Here is a 16,195-nt window from a genome sequence, read left to right as displayed (position 1 = left end):
ACCCCGAGACCTGGGCTTGAATTAAAAAAACAAACAAACAAAAAAGAAAAACAGGGGATGCATGTAAACGAGTTTTTCAGGACAGGTGGAAACCCACAAAGGCTACCCTGTAGGGCAGGTCCCTCCTGAGGCGGCCCGCTGATAACTGACTACAAAGCGAGAAGCAAGCAGGTACTCCTGGACTCCTGCTTGCTGCATGCCGCTGCTTACGGATACGGCGGGGAGCGCAGCCGCTTCGGGCCCGCAGCGCCGTGAGGACGGGATTCCCGGCGCTGTGTGAGGTGCAAAGGCTACGGGTCGGGCTCGCATCCCGCGGCCGCCGACCCGCCCCACGCGCTCGCCCCGCTGCCGGGGCCGCCGTTCCGGCCCCTCCTCCCGGGGGGCGCGGCCGGCACCGGGCCGGCGCCGCTGGGAGCGTGGCAGCGTCGCGGGGGGGCCCGCCCGCATCGGCCGTCTCCCGCCCCCGCCCGGGGAGCTGACATGGCCTGGGCGAGCGGCGCGCTGCAGCCGCCCGCGGAGGTGGCCGTGGAGGCACCGGAGAGCTACCAGCTGCGGCAGGAGAACGAGCTGCAGGCGCTGGAGTCCATCTACGGGCGGGACTTCAAGGATCTGCGGCGGAGCCGGGCCTGGAAGGTAGCGAGCGGCGCACCGCGGCCGGGCGCTGAGGGCCGCCCTCCTGCGCTTTGCTTCCGGGCGCTGGGCGCTCCTCGGCGTGCTCCGTCCGCGCGGGGTGCCGGGCGCCGGTGCCGCCGGGCGGGGCAAGGCCGTACGGAGCGGGGCCTGCTGTCTGCCCGCCGCCGCGCTTGTCCTCTGGGCTGACGCAGGCGTAATTAATGCTCTGTGTGTAACGTGCGTTTTAATTAATTGCCAGCTTAAGAAAAGCTGCCTTTGAATTCTTTTGTTGGCTGACTAATTACAGGCTGCCTAACTCATCTCGGCGGCGCACGTGTTGCTGAACTCTGTACGTGCGTTCTCTGTTGTGGCTCACTGGAAAGGGGCTGTTTCCATCACAACCTCTACTTTCACTCTGTAGTATTGGCTTTTTTCCAGTTATTGCTAATTGCCCTAGTCTGACATGCAGTACTTTCTTTCCATCTCCCTTCCATGCCCACAATGTCGTCTTGAGATTTTTTTTTTCAAGCTGCATCTGGTGGCACAGTTTTCCTTAGCTGGAAGTACCACTCACTTATATCACCTCCCCATAACTTCACTGCTGCTGTCATCAGTTAGCTGCCTTTGGCTTTGGTTCCTGCAGAACATCATGGCTGATACTGTTTTTTTCTGCTGCCCACGTGAAGCTAGAATTCTTGCAGAAACTTCTGACTTATTGGGGTGGTGGTGGCATTTGATGGTAGCAGTGCTGGTAACTTGCTCCATTTTCACACGTGTGCTTGCTCTCTCTCCTTACAAAATTTGTGTGTAACCTTGCTTTTCCCTCTTGGAATTGCAAATTAGAGGGGATACCAACAGTCTATTAACCTGTTCTCATATTTGTGATATTATTTCCTTCCCTGTTCATCACGCTGCTAAGATCTCTTCCCTTAAAAAAAAAATTCTAATTGAGATGAAGAAGGTTGGAATGTTTACATAGACATGTTTGGTTGTTCTTTTTAAGGCAGACAGTTTCAAGGAAATGGTGGGCAGACTTGTTAAAATTTTGTTTAATGCCAAAAATAAAAAATATAAATACAAAAATTAACTGTTCCTTTGGCTGCACAAGATGCAATTTCACGGTCTGTTGTTATGTTGGAAAAGGAAATGCTGACTGATATTTGTTAGTGATCTGAAACAAAAAAGAAGCAATTTCAACCATACATTAAATGTGTTAACTTGTGATATTTCATAAGTAACCTGTCCAGGTGTCTTTACTTTTTCTTGCAGAGGAGGATTCTCATATGAAACTTCCTTTCTGCTCAGTCTGACTCATCTTGTTGATAAGTGCTCTTATCTAAAGAAGTTCCCAAGTGTGTTGGATAAGCTGTTGTAACGAACCAGTTCACTCTCATTGAGCATTATCAACATTAATGTATTATTCTCACAGTTTGGGTGGTCTGACCTGAATTCTGCTATAATAATGGGTGGGAGACTTGTGTGTACTAATTCCAGCTTTCATTATAGCAATAGAAACAAAAACGACGATGAAACAACCCTTTTAAATCTAAAGCTTCATTTTCTGTTATAGGTACGACAGCCTCCGGAAATTAATTTAGTTCTGCATCCTCAGGGATTGACTGGTGATGATGAGGTGTACGCCAAAGTTGATCTCTGGGTCAAGTGCCCACATACTTACCCTGATACGTGAGTGAACATTAAGATATAACCTTTTTTTTTTTTTTTTTTTCTCTGAGCATTTATTTGTTTTCATGTAGGTGGAAAAGACGCGTAGTTACATTCATTGTTCTTATTGTTGCTTTCTTCATGTCAGTATTTGTTCAGGCTGTGCTATTTTTAAATAGGCAACTGTAATTCTTTCACCTGAATTGGATGTGGTTTCTTGTGCAATAAGGACAAGCATGCCTGTCAGAATCTTAGTGCCCGCTGGAAACTTCTCCAGGCCATGATCTATTGTGCTTGAAAAAAGACTTACTTATTTTTGAAACCTCTTTTGTCCCATTTGTATCTGATATTCGTGTTTTGAGCTTTTGGAAGAGTTCTCCACAGAGAATGTAAAAAGAATTGCTAGAAATGAGCACTTCCTGTGTTTTGGGTTAGCAGATGTGTTTTGAGTGGAGTACTGCCCTTCCAGCACTGAGGAAAACGTTCCCCTCAGTCCCTGTGTCACTGGCCAAGTCCACAGTATTACAGCCTTTAGCCCATCTGTTTGCTGTGGGCCCTGAGCAGCATACAAGGGAAAGCACTGTTCGTAGCCAGGCAGTGGATCAGTTGTGCTGGGTAGCACAGGGCGCAGCAGCCCCTCTTGTTTGTTTTTGTTTCTTTTTAGTTTAAGTTAGCATAGCTATGGATGTCGTACTTGCTACTGTTATTGCACCTTTCTTTTTAGTTTTTGTCACCTGTATAGTGGGGATAAATTAATTTTAGCCACCTCAGTATTATGCTAGTAGTATTTGTAAAGCACTTTTATATAAATTACTAACAAAGATTGGAGTTGTGAGAGACTGCAGGGGTTTCCTTGCAAGTTCTTCTGTTATGTGTAACTGACAAGTAATGTGCAGCTAGAAATTGATGAGTATAAAATAGTATCTCTGGCTTTATTCTGTGTTATATATTTAATGTTTACCTACTGCTTGTTGACCACTAACTAATTGCCAAGTGATGATAAACTCCATTCCTTTTCCATCATCGATCATTTTTTTTTTACCAGCCCTCTGTATCTCTCATAGTTTTTTACATTGTCCACCTCTCTTTCTGTTCCTTCCCCTTCCCTCTTCCTCCTTTTACTTTCTTTTTTTTTTTTCTTTATGAGGACCTTCTTTATGTTCTGTTGCTGTCTCCCAGTGTTCCTGAAATACAACTGAAAAATCCCAAAGGCTTGTCTAATGAGAAAATAAATGAGTTAAAATCCAGACTAGCTGAACTGGCAAAAGAGTGCTGTGGAGAGGTAAGAACTTTTCACATCCTTGAGAAATGCACCCCTGTCCTAAATAGTTCTAAAAGAATGTATCTGTAATATAAGGAAATGCTTCCAGATTAGAAGTATGACTTACGCCTTTGTGAAGAATATTTCTATTAAATGAAAGTTCCAAGTATGAGCTCTTCAGTCTCCTATTGCAGTGGGTGGCAGCCCTTCCCATGGCAGGGGAGTGGAAAAGGATGTTCCTTTCTAACCCAAGCCATTCTATGATAGTGCATATTTAAATAAGGTGAATAATGTAAGACGTTATGTATTGGAGATGCAGTGGTCTGCTTGCACTGTGCACTCCGTGCTGTAACAGAGGAATGCTCCTACATCAATGAAAGCCTAAGTCCTGACAGGTCAATTGGTTGTCAGTGCATACCTCGCAAATCACGTGGCCCTTTCAGTGCAGCTCTTATTTTAGTTGTTGTCGCTTTATGAATGTGGAATGCCTTAAGTGGCTTTAGAGTTCTAGTTGTGGGGCTAAATTGTAGAAGAAGGATTGGATTTCACGTTAGCAATGAAGTAAGTGACAGTAGTAGTAGTAGTAGGTACAGTGATAGTGCAAAGGATTTATTCTGTTGTAGTTGATATGTCTTAAACATGTACCTGCGTGTAGAAAGATATCCATAAGAGAAGACAAGAAAAGGATTTTGTAGAGAGGGAAGGGGGAAGGTGCTTGAAAGCTCTCTGACAGTAATTTTCACCATCTGCTACTGTGGTCAGAGACTTTTGTGCCACAATTCATTAATGAGTAGATCTGACAAAAATAATAGAAGTACCTCTGGTAAGTAACAAAACAAACAGTCACACCTCACTGCTGTATTGTTTTTCCAAGCTGGGTATCATTTTGCTATGTTCTTTGAACTAGGTAGAGCTCTGCTTGCCATTCATATTTATTTTCTTTCAGGTGATGATATTTGAACTTGCAGGCTGCGTACAGTCATTTCTCAGCGAGTATAATAAACCACCTTCCAAGTCCTTTCATGAAGAAATGCTAAAAAATCATAAAAAAGAGCAAGAAAGGCTGGCGCAGGAGGAATTGCGTAGGGCACAAGAAGTTAAGAGAAGAGAGGAGCAGGAGGTAAGAGAAATTGAAATGTGAATAACTCCGTATTGTTTATTTTAACAATAAGGGTTTTGTAAATTATGCTGCATTGCCATGAGTTTTAGGGAATTATAAATTTGTCAGAGCTGTCAGCATCATTAGGTACTTGGTGAACTGTCTGCTGCTTCTACTGTAACAGCTTACTGATGAGTTTTTAACCCTGAGAAGTACTAGTGCCTGAAAAAAAACTTGTTGATTAGTGATCCTAAGGAAACCATTTATGAGGAAGTTCCTAACAAAAGTCTGAGTAAATGTGTATATTGAGTGTGTTCCACCTTAAACAAGGAAGTAGCAGCCATGCAGATAGGTAATCCTACCTATTCTTCCACCATAGGATGACTGCTGTATTCACTGTAACAGGCTTCTCTAGAAACCAACGTGTTTAAGCCAGCATGTCTTAAGCTAGAAAGACAAATTTATTCTGCCCTAGAGTTGAGGGGATTCATGTAGGTCACACAGAAACTTCTGATGTGAAATCACACTGTGGAAATACAAGCAGAATAGCTATTATTTTATTTCTCAATAAATGTGCTGTGTTTGAAACTTTACTGTTGGGTGTGCTACTAGAAGTCATTTTCTTTTGTTTACAGCTCCATTCACAATTCATACTTTTTTCTCTTAACTTCCTCAGAAGAGTTAATTTGACTTCTGTTTTGGTTTTTGTTTGTTCTTTGTTTTTTATTTGTTTTGTTATGTTGTTCTTCTTAGGTCTGTGAATACTCTCTAATACCCTTGAAAAGTCAATGCCCTGGATTTTTTAACAGGCTAAGATTAGCAGTTGCACTGTATTTACTGTTGCATATCTAACAGCACTGAAATTCATTTCAGCAACGTGAAATCCTTAATGAGATTCAGAGACGGGAGGAAGAGAAAAGAGAAGAAAGAAAAAAGAAAGAGATTGCCAAACAGGTATTCTTTCTGAGCATTGCAACAACTTTTTTTTTTCCTATCCCTGTAGCACATATTCATAGAATTCTGAGAGAATTTCCTGACTGAATTTTCTGAACATCTTTTCTTTTTACTTATCCAGTTCTTCTAAGAGACCTAAGTTAAGATAGCATCTTCTGTTCTTGGTTACATGGAATTTACTTCTGAAATAAAATCAACTGCAATGGAAAACAGCTCTTTTTTTTTTTTTCTATCTTTTTAGTGCACTGGGATGGATATTTTCAAACAAATAGAGAATAAAGCTAGCTTGTTAATGTGTTCCAGTTTCACTGCAAAGCACCTTTACATTCTCACCCACAGACAGTGCTAAAATGTACTACCTGAATCTTAGCATTTCTTCCTCAGCCTTATCTCTAGTGGAACTGTATTTTCCCTGGGATCTGATGACTTCATAGCATGATAGTCAGGTGTACCCACAAATTTTGAGGACAGGAGCTGTTTATGTACTCACTTGGTATTTTTTCTGATCTTCAGGAACGTCTGGAAATTGCTGCTCTGGCAAGTCAAGAAAATTCTCACAGGAGAGATACATCAGGGTACAGAGTTGCTTCCAGTTTTAATGGGAACTCTTTGGAACATGGAGTGAATAATAAACAACGCCCAAATTCAGTTGGGCGTTCAAAGTATGTATGTCAGTTTGCATGTGAGTTTGTTAGCACGATTTGTACTTGGCAGTTGTTTCTGTACAGTATAGAGAGTCCAGAAATCTTTTTTCCTGTGTCCTTGCTAATCTTAGTATACTAAAGTGAGGTGCTGTCTGCGCTTGAGGAAAAGAACAAATGTCTTAAAAGTTTGTTACTGTACTTAAATCCAGAACACATGCAATGTGCTTATATTAACTTTCCAGAAAACTATTCTTACACGGTCTTATTTTTTCTTGCAAAGAAGGACATAACAGCTGAGTTGCTTCTACTGACAATGATGATAATAAGCAAAAATGCTATAGAAGCATCCTGGTACCATATTTGTAGAGTTAAGCAAAAGCTGGCCCATTTAGTTTTCTGAGGTCTTTATTTACAAGAAGAGTGATGCCCTTTCTTTGTATGCTTATGAGGCCTGAAATTTTGCCTGCTAGGAGTCAAACTTTCAGAAGATTATTTTGGCCTATATTAATTTTATAAATGAATTATATTTTAATTCAGAAAGCCAAATGCTTTCTTTGTATGTCTTTTTTGTATATACAGCACTGGTGAGAATTGACAATTCCTATGTATGTGGGGCTTTTTCTTTGTTTTTTGAATCGGTACTTTGACTGAGCTTCTACTTCACTCTTTATATATCCTGTGATTTCTATACTGATTGCATTTATTTGGAGGAAATGGTAATATTTCTATTAATTTCAAAATAGATTGTATTAAGAAGTAATGGAGGTTGGTTTGGGATAGTGGTCTGGTGTTCTTTGTGATCATATGTGCATGTATGAGGGTTTGGAATGTACCACTTTTTTTTTTTCCCAAAATCTTCCCCTTCTTGAAGGATGGATTTGAGGAGTAAAAGCAAACGGGAAGCTCATTTTAAGTAGGGAAAAATAATTGAACTAAAGCTGGAATGAACTTTTCAAAAGTGCAAAGTGTTTGGTTTTTGTTACATTTTGAAAGATAATACAAGTCAAGTCAAACTTGCAAACTTTGCAGAGCAATATTATGGTAGTAGTAGTGGTTACCACTATTACTATGTTTTGCAAACTGAAAAGGTCATCCTGAGCTGTAGAAGTTTTAAAGTTTGGATTGAACTCCTTGCCAATCATTTTCCTGAATTGGAATGTAGAGACTGAGTGTAATTTGGTGTTGCTTATCAAATACTCAATTGCTATTCAGATGTTTATGTTTATGCCATCTTAGTGTCTTTGCTGGATGTTATTGTTGGATGCAGAAGGGCCGGAAAGCGTATCCTGTTGCAGAAGTGATATCTTTAGGAACTAGAGACTGCAACAGAGGTATCTTTTTGAGACAGTGAAAAATGTTATGTCTAAATTGCAGGCGAGAACGCCAGTTTTCTGTTGGTAATAATGAAGAGTCCCCTGGAAATTATGAAGTTCTGAACTTCAGCACAAGTGGTGCTGGGCAACTTACTGTGCATAAAGGAAAATGTCTAGGTAAGCAAAAACAATTGCAGTTTGGCATACCGTTTTGGTGGAGGTAGAACTTGAACAGTGCTGGCAGGTACAAAGTAGCAAGGGCAGAGAGAAGCTTGTTGTGGAAAGTGAAATGGCACAGCCAGAAGTGGTAGGAAATAATAGCAAGTTACTTTTTGGTGAATTTTTAAAATTTTCCTAAGATTAACGTTAGTAAAAGTTTACTTTTCCAGAATCTTACTTAGCTGAACAGCTGTACCACAAAACTTGCCTTCTCAAAATTTTATATTATCTTCATAGCTAAAATAATCCTAGAAACAGTCTGATTTTAAATTGAAATAGTGAGCTTGTCAGATATGCATGGCCACCAAGCAAGAAGTCATCTTAACTTTCAGTAATGTGAAACCAATGATAAGAACAGGGAGGAGTATTCAGTTATTGAAATTTGAAATTGTTTAGACGTGCAGCAGTTTTTGCCAATATGCTTTAGTTTTCTCTATTGCTAGTTTACTTTGTCTGCATAGCATTCGCACTCATCAGAGATCTTTTGCAGGACGCACATAGGTACAGATTTTGTTCAGTTGCAGGTAGATTTGCAATTCTCAGATTATAAAAACCAGTCTGTCTCTCTGTCTCTAGCTTTTGCAGAAGCTCCTCCTAGGCCTTTAGGGCAAAATAAGCCGTGCTCCTCTTTTTTTCCCTTTGTGTTTAGGCAAGGATGAACAGCTTGGTAAATCAGTCTACAATGCCTTGGAAACTCACAGTGGAGACTTTGTTTTAATATACGAGTGGGTTCTGCACTGGCAAAAAAAGATGGGAAAATTTCTTACAGCACAGGAAATAGAAAAAATAGAGAAGTGTAAGAAACAGGTAATACCTATTTCTTGTATTTGGCTTCATAAAGTTTAGATAAGTTTCAGTGATTTTGTTGAATTTGATAATTTATATTGAGAGGGTGGTGATGAGCCTCAAAATGTTACTGTTCAGAGGATTTACACCGCAGAGGAAGTTGAATATGTTGGGGTGTTTAGGAGTGTATGTAAAATACAAATGAAAGAAAGTGTATTTGTACGTATGCATTTATAAAATACTAGCATAATATTAAAATTCTGAAGGAAGAGGAAATCAAACATACCTGGCAGAAACCAAAGTTATTCTTGCTCCTTGTCTGCAATGCTTCATTCAATACGTTGTAGAGGCATTTCTGTCTATATGATCTCTTTTAGTAATTGTGCACTCGTGAAATATGACACAATGCACGTTATGTCGTTTTTCTCTTAACAGCTTCAGGGTGCAGAGACCGAGTTCAGCTCACTGACAAAGCTAAGTCACCCAAACATAGTACATTTCATATGTATGAACTTGAAAGAACGGGAGGATTCAGTTGTGGTGGACATTTTAGTGGAGCACGTAAACGGTTTCAGCCTTTCCACATACTTGCACAAAGAGACTCCAGTTCCGATTGAGAAGTTGCGCCATTATGTGAGCCAGATTTTGTCAGCTCTTGACTACTTGCACAGTAATTCAGTAGTGCACAAAGTTCTCTGTGCTTCCACTATCCTGGTAGATGCTGAAGGAAACGTTAAGGTGACGGACTACAGCATTTCCAAACGCCTAGCGGATATCTGCAAAGCAGATGTTTTTGAGCAAACCAAAGTTCGTTTTAGCGAGGATTCTCTTCCCAGCAAACCTGGAAAAAAAGGAGATGTCTGGAGTCTGGGCTTGCTTCTGCTTTCACTCAGCCAGGGCCAAGTAACCAAGGAATATCCAGTGGCTGTTCCTAATAATTTACCTGCTGACTTCCAAGACTTTCTGGAAAAGTACGTGTTTGCTGCATTCCTTTATCTTTCTCTTTGATTTGTTTTTTTAAAGACTTGATCCATGTTTTCTGGTGTCACTAGTCAAAGGTTTTAGAGAAGAGGCATTGTCTCTCTAGGATCATGCTGCTTATCTGGGATTCAGGAGAACGGGTGTGGTGGTCTCTTCTGCTCTGTTCTGCCACCAGCTTTGTGTGTCTCTATGGATAAGCCATTTAGTCTCTCTTGGCCTCTGATTCCGTCAGAATGATAAAGGTGATCATTTCTTAAATATAAGGAGATCTGTTTGAACATTTTGGCCCAATACAGGAGAGCTCTTTCAATAGTTCTCTTTTTGCTTTGCTAACAGATGTGTTTGCTTGGAAGATAAGGAAAGATGGACTCCTCAGCAACTGTTACAACACAGTTTTATAAACATTCCACGAATGAAAGTACCTGTAGCAGAAGAAAATCTAGATGGTGAGAAACTCATTTCTTTATGTGTTCTATTAAATAACTGGACCAATGAACTGTGCTAGATCATCACAAGACCATGTTTCTGCAAATGCCTTACAGTAACTAATTTGGAAGTTAAAGACCGTGCTAGCTTTTTGGTTCATGGAGAGGTGGGGTGGTCAGACTGCTGTATTCTCATCAGCAGAGGAAACTACGTGGTGTAAATGTCAGTCTTAATTTCTTCCTGGAAGATTATGTTCCAGTGAAACATCTTTTCTCACTGTATTCTGTTAGAAACAGTTCCTTTGTCCACTATAATTAATGTTAGTAATTAAACACCACATAAACCTTAATGTTTTTACCAGAGCTTTGCTCTCCACACAGAGCACTTCTATATTTCAGGTTCAGTTGCACTTGGTTATTTAGGGCTTATCTTCCTCCTATTGCCTCTTTGACAGTGCCTTGTGCCTTACCACCTTCTCCCTGTACTATCAGTGCTGGTAACTGTGATGTCCTCATTTCAGATTCGGTAGGTATAGATTGCATTGAGACTGTTGTGCCCAGCAGCCAGATATCCAGTGCTTCATTCTGCACGGAAACACAGAGACAATTTTCACGCTACTACAATGAGTTTGAAGAGCTAAAATTACTTGGCAAAGGGGCTTTTGGAGCAGTCATCAAGGTATGGTGTAAAAATTATTTCCACTATGAAATCCTTTCTGGGAATGAGTTTGTTTTCTCTGAAGCAAAACAGCATACTCAGTGTTTGTTTGGTTTTGTGTACGGCTTTCCAGTGTGCTGTACCTGTATTGTGCTTTTCATCTGGAGCTGAGTAGGCTGATAAATTTTGAGAGAGATTACTGGGAGCCTGCTAAGAGCCCCATACAGTATGGAGAAGCTTGTATTTCAGTTGTTGTTGTTTCCCAGGTGCAGGGAAAACTTCCCACTTCCATGAAATTATTTAGGGTCTGGCTGTGCTTGGTGGGGTGTTTATAAGCATTTGACTTCAGATTTATTCAAATTTTTCAGGTGCGAAATAAGCTTGATGGTTGCTATTATGCTGTAAAACGTATCCGCATAAACACTGCCAGTAAGCAGTTTCGGAGGATTAAGGGAGAAGTAACGTTACTTTCCCGTTTAAACCATGAAAATATTGTGAGGTATTATAATGCTTGGATAGAAAAACACGAAAGTCCTGTTCCCATTGTGTCATCATCTGAGACATCTGAAGACAAAAGAACACCCACCAAAGCAGGTCTCATCCTTACGGCAGAGGAGACAAACGATGTGGAAGCTAATGCTCCTCCCCCGGTTCTGACAAGTTCAGTTGAGTGGAGTACTTCGTGTGAGAGATCCTCCAGCAACAAATTCAGTGGAGCTGATCAGGAGTCCAGTGATGATGACGATGATGATGGTGATGGGGTGTTCTCACATTCGTTTCTGTAAGTAGTCTTCACCATTAGCACTGTAAGAAACGTTAGCATAGTCGAGTGTTCCAAGCTTGTGTCTTTTACCATTCTCACTTTGAAGCTGATTCCCTGCATTTTTCTTCAGTCCTCCGGTTAAAAGAAAGTCCTGTGTTTGCCAGCAGCTGGATAGCCAGGGAGAAGATTTGTAGTTACTGTAGGTATAAGAGGAAAGTGGGTTTGTGCTTCTTGAAGTTTCTTACCATTTGTTTCAGAATGCATGGCTGCTTATTTTCTTTATGTTGGATTTTCTTCCAACCTTAAGACATAATGTTAGTAATAAATTATAAAAACTAAACGTCCCCCCCAGATACCCTACTCATCCTTTCTTCTTTTGATTTCAGTAACGTATTCAATACCTGCCACTGGATATGGGATGGTTCCTTTGCTTGTGTTGTTCTTGTTTAAGCATTGTATTGCAAGTGAACTTACCGTTGTTTTGCTTACTGTGTACAGAAATTAAATCCTACTGATAGGAATATGTGCCTTTTTTTAAAAGACTGAGTTGTCGAAGTTTGCTTTGCAAGCAGGATGCATTTGCTTTTTTAAAGGCATATAGGAAGTTATTCAACAAAAGCTTTGATTTCTCTTCTTTTTTTCCCCAGCAAATATAGGCTCAAGGTTTCTGACTAAATGTTTCTTGGTAATGTCTGTTTAAAACTAAAACTTTTTTTTTTTTTTCTTTTTAATAGGCCAACTACAGACTCTGAAAGTGAAATAGTTTTTGATAACGAGGATGAGAACAGTAAAGGTCATCCTCCAGTAAGTACAAGGATAAAGCTAGTAAAAACGGAAATGTCACAGAATAGTCTTTGACAAGCAAACAGATCATTTGAGAGGTTTTGTTTCACATCTGGTGTAAATACAGAATCATGCAAGGTTATGTTAATGCCAGCAAATATTGTGCCATCATGAGCTACGTCAGAATGATTATCTGATGCAGCTAATCTGGAATTTGTTTCTCACAGTGTCATTGAGCTAAACGTGATCTATATTTTATAATCATGAGCCTGGTTATTGTAGGTTTAGGATTTTAGTATGTACTAAATTCCATCCAACTTTTAGGGGACTTAAACCAGTCTGTTCATTCACACTAGCTACTTTTTCAAACTGGTGACATGTTCGTAGCAGTCAAAAAGAGACAGAAGGTCAGAATGATGTGTGTGATGTTATAGTGGCTCTGATGTTGAATCTCACCACGTGCTGTAAAAAGTCAGAGGATTCTATCATAGAAACCTAATGGGCAGAATTTTCTACAGCATGTAGAATCTGTTATGGCCAGTCCTGAGGGTTTGTAAAGTGCTCTTATTGATCCTTGATTTTCTCCTTTCTCTTAAAATGTACGTTGGCCTGATACATGTTTAGTTAGGTGGCAGTGTACTTTCTATCAGGAAGGGATAGGGAAGACTGATATATTATACCAATGTCATTGATTTTTCTCCTTTTTTATTTTTCCTTTTACTAAGCATGCTTTATTTTTTATTAATTTCTATTTTAACCTAACATACTTAGAGATTTAGATTCTGTCCAGGTATTTTGGAAGTTTTATTCCTCCAGTGTCTAGTTATGGCAAAAATGTTATTTGTTTTCACTTCAAAAGTGAGAATTGGGTCATACCTTTTCTTCTAGCAGATGTAGAAGCAGTGGGTGTTATGAAAGCGTCAGTGTATTAGTTTGCTAATATTAAAACCCAGACATAGAAGATGAGTTTTCATTAATGTGTTCATCTCAATAAAAATGATAGGATGCGTAAAAAAGCTCTGGACTGCTTCCTGTAATTAACTGTTCTGTTACTTTTACTGCAATAAAGGATGAAGAAGGCAATGAAAAGAATAGCCACGAAGAAGAAGACAGAACACCAGTCATTCAAACAGTGCATTATCTGTACATCCAGGTTAGGCTGCTTGTGTGTTTAGATGAAAGGATGCTGTTTATTCCAATTAGCAAAAATAAATTGATGTTGGGTTGTTTTTTTTTTGCTTTGTTTTGTTTTTCCATGAGAAAAGTAATGAAAAGTAATTACATTTTAAAAACAAAATGAGACTAATCTCAGTGTTGTTTATGCAGTAGACTGGTTTTCTAGAAGGTTTGGCTGGGGGGAGGGCACTGTGCAATGCCTCCCGTTGTTTTGTACTGTACTTGTTGTATTTGAAGATGTAGTTCGCAGATGTGAAAACTTCCTCTTTCTTTTCAGATGAACCACAATGTATACACTATTTTTAACAGGAAATACAGTAATTTGCAAAGCCATTTTGTGACCCTAACAAAAGAAAATTCATTCAAGTTTGAACCTTCAGACTTTACTTCTGAAAACATGTCTTTTCTGTTAAGACTTAGACTAACAGAGAAGTTAGCAGTTGACTGTTTTGCATGCAGTCTTTTATAAAGCAGTTATTGGTAGCCCTTGTCTGGAAGGGAGTTGCAGCTAGAAGGAATTAGATATTTTTTTTTATGTTTGTTTTCATGTGCTGTATATAGCATAAAACAAGCAGTCAAGGAGTCAAGAAAAGTAAAGCCACGGGTATTTCAAAGTCTGGTTTGAACATGCATTATGGTTTCATCTTTTTTAATGTTGTGATTGAGAACAGACTATTAAGGAAGCTAGTACTGTTGCTCCTGAAAATGAGATAGGACTCAGGAGAGCGTATTTTCTAGCTAAAACACATCTGAGGAGAATTCCAAGCACCTGAATGTTTAGGTGATATTATCTGCTTCTGAACTGTGTTTTTGGAATCGGGCATTAAGGTTCTCACAGTTTCTCTTCTCTCACAGAAATTTCAGATCATTTTTTTCCTTGACAAAACTCACTTTCTTCCCTCTCTCTCCTACGTATGCACAACTGAAGATGGAATACTGTGAAAAGAGCACACTGAGGGATACCATTGACCGAGGGTTGTATGAAGACACCAGTCGGCTTTGGAGGCTTTTCCGAGAAATTCTGGATGGGTTAGCTTACATCCATGAGAAGGTGAGCAAGTGTGACAGTTACAACCTGTCTCTCACATATATGCTATGACCTGTTCTATTCTATTCCATCCTATTCTATTCATTTTGAACTTTTGATTCTACATAATTGCGTTTATTAGTGGTCCTTTCTCTTGCCATTTCTATTCAGTTCTAGGGTTTTGGAATTAATTTTCATCAATTTTAATTTTGCAATGAATCACTTCAGATTTTTTCCTTTTTGTCATAAAAAAAATTGCCTCCTTTTAAAAATGTTGCTTTAGATATGTGTTAACACCAAGGGTTGTTTTTAGCTTCTGGACTAGCAACTACAGTCTTCAAAATTAGTCATTGGTGACTTAATGCAATAGATTTTCCACTTCTTATAGAATAATTAATATAACACTGTTTTTCAGTCTATTATAAAGATTTACATTTTGCATTGTGTTTATTGTTTCTTATGTTATCAGTCTTTTTTTTTTTTGTTGCTCTCCTGCTTTAACAGGGAATGATCCACAGAGACCTGAAACCTGTGAACATTTTTTTAGATTCCAATGATCACGTGAAAATTGGTGATTTTGGTTTAGCTACAGATCATCCAGCAAATGCAGTGAGTACAGCCAAAAGTGAATTAAACAATTTGCATTTGGTGTTGTAAAAACCTGAAAGATGAACATAGAAGATAACGATTATATTGTGAATGCCATAATCTTCACTGCGTGTATCTCTTTTCCTCATTTCAGGCAGTCTCTAAGCAAGAAGAAAATCACTCGGATAGCTTTGCTAACTATGACCCATCAGGTTAGTGTACACAGTAGCTTGTTCTAAATGATTTTAAGCAAACTCTTATATATGGAAATCTTACGTACTCTGTTATAACTTCCATTCTTTCTTTGAAAATAAAACGTGTTTTACAAATAAAAAAAATGTTTTTTATAAACAAATATGTGTTTTTGTAGGAAAAAAAATGCAACTTCTAGATGGATGTGTTCCATATAATTTGGCAGTTTGGGCAGTTATCTGACCAAATTTGCTTCCACTACTAGCTTTCTGCCATTGATTGACACTTTTATTATGGTGAGATATATGGAGATCCTGTATATCTGTTCCATCTGCATTTCTATTCTCTGTATAGGATAATTTCAAGATTTGAGGATTTTTGTTTGATTGCCTTTGCTTTTTTTTGTTGTTTGTTTGTTTTGTTTTTTGTTTGGCTTTAACACTTTCCATATTGGGATGAATTTTGTGCTTTGAGAAAACTTTAGTATATTTTCTGTCATAAGATGAGTGCTTTAGAAGTGAAATGGAGTTGTGCTGACCTACTAAAATTCTACAGAGCAATAGATAGGATGTAGGCAGTATAGACAGACATGTACATTTCATGTGTGAAGTTGAGAACTGTTTTGCAATCTGTTCATGTCTGGGTATCTCTTAGAACAATCTGCATTTCATCCTGGAAAGAATGAGGACAAAAGACGATCAAGTTTTCTTGACTTTGATGCCACGTTTCCTACTTTCTTGAAACAAATGCTTTCATCTTTTGCTTTGTAGGTAATTTGACGGGGATGGTTGGCACTGCACTGTATGTCAGCCCAGAGGTCCAAGGAAACACAAAATCTACATACAATCAGGTATGATTAGACTTACTAAAAGGCAGCTTGGAATCTAAGGTAGTGGGTACAATGCTGGTCACTCATGCTCAACAGAGATGAAATCGAGATGGAAAAGGATATGGTGGGTCTGCTGAGATGAAGGGATATTTCTCATTCCCTTGCTTAAGAGTAGACTAAGGTAAAAGGATGCCTGTGCTGTGGCCATGGCTATATGCAA

The 16,195-nt window shown here is 39.3% G+C and overlaps 1 protein-coding gene across 6 annotated transcripts in view; it reads left to right on the top strand.

The window, feature by feature from the left end:
- Positions 1–355: 355 nt before the first annotated feature.
- Positions 356–16,195, top strand: part of EIF2AK4 (eukaryotic translation initiation factor 2 alpha kinase 4) — a 32,726-nt gene continuing 16,886 nt past the window's right edge. For 4 of the 6 annotated variants that reach the window (XR_014883579.1, XM_085225028.1, XM_085225029.1 and 1 more), the window contains exons 1-18: positions 364–633; positions 2,183–2,298; positions 3,457–3,559; positions 4,485–4,658; positions 5,511–5,591; positions 6,105–6,253; positions 7,610–7,725; positions 8,417–8,574; positions 8,989–9,524; positions 9,871–9,980; positions 10,481–10,638; positions 10,986–11,398; positions 12,115–12,184; positions 13,233–13,316; positions 14,268–14,390; positions 14,871–14,975; positions 15,109–15,166; positions 15,917–15,996. Coding sequence is in view for 5 of the 6 variants with exons in the window: in XM_085225028.1 (XP_085081154.1) it covers positions 481–633; positions 2,183–2,298; positions 3,457–3,559; positions 4,485–4,658; positions 5,511–5,591; positions 6,105–6,253; positions 7,610–7,725; positions 8,417–8,574; positions 8,989–9,524; positions 9,871–9,980; positions 10,481–10,638; positions 10,986–11,398; positions 12,115–12,184; positions 13,233–13,316; positions 14,268–14,390; positions 14,871–14,975; positions 15,109–15,166; positions 15,917–15,996 (2,787 nt within the window). In the remaining variant the exon portion in view is untranslated. Of the gene's footprint in view, positions 634–2,182; positions 2,299–3,424; positions 3,560–4,484; positions 4,659–5,510; positions 5,592–6,104; positions 6,254–7,609; positions 7,726–8,416; positions 8,575–8,988; positions 9,525–9,870; positions 9,981–10,480; positions 10,639–10,985; positions 11,399–12,114; positions 12,185–13,232; positions 13,317–14,267; positions 14,391–14,870; positions 14,976–15,108; positions 15,167–15,916; positions 15,997–16,195 lie in introns of those variants that run through there. The other 2 variants (XM_085225031.1, XM_085225030.1) reach the window with 2 other exon arrangements.

Source organism: Meleagris gallopavo, chromosome 5 (genome assembly GCF_905368555.1).
Source record: "Meleagris gallopavo chromosome 5, MGAL_WU_HG_1.1, whole genome shotgun sequence".
Lineage (NCBI taxonomy): Eukaryota > Metazoa > Chordata > Aves > Galliformes > Phasianidae > Meleagris > Meleagris gallopavo.
The sequence above is the reverse complement of the archived record's forward strand: the minus strand, read 5'-3'. Positions and strand labels throughout refer to the sequence as shown.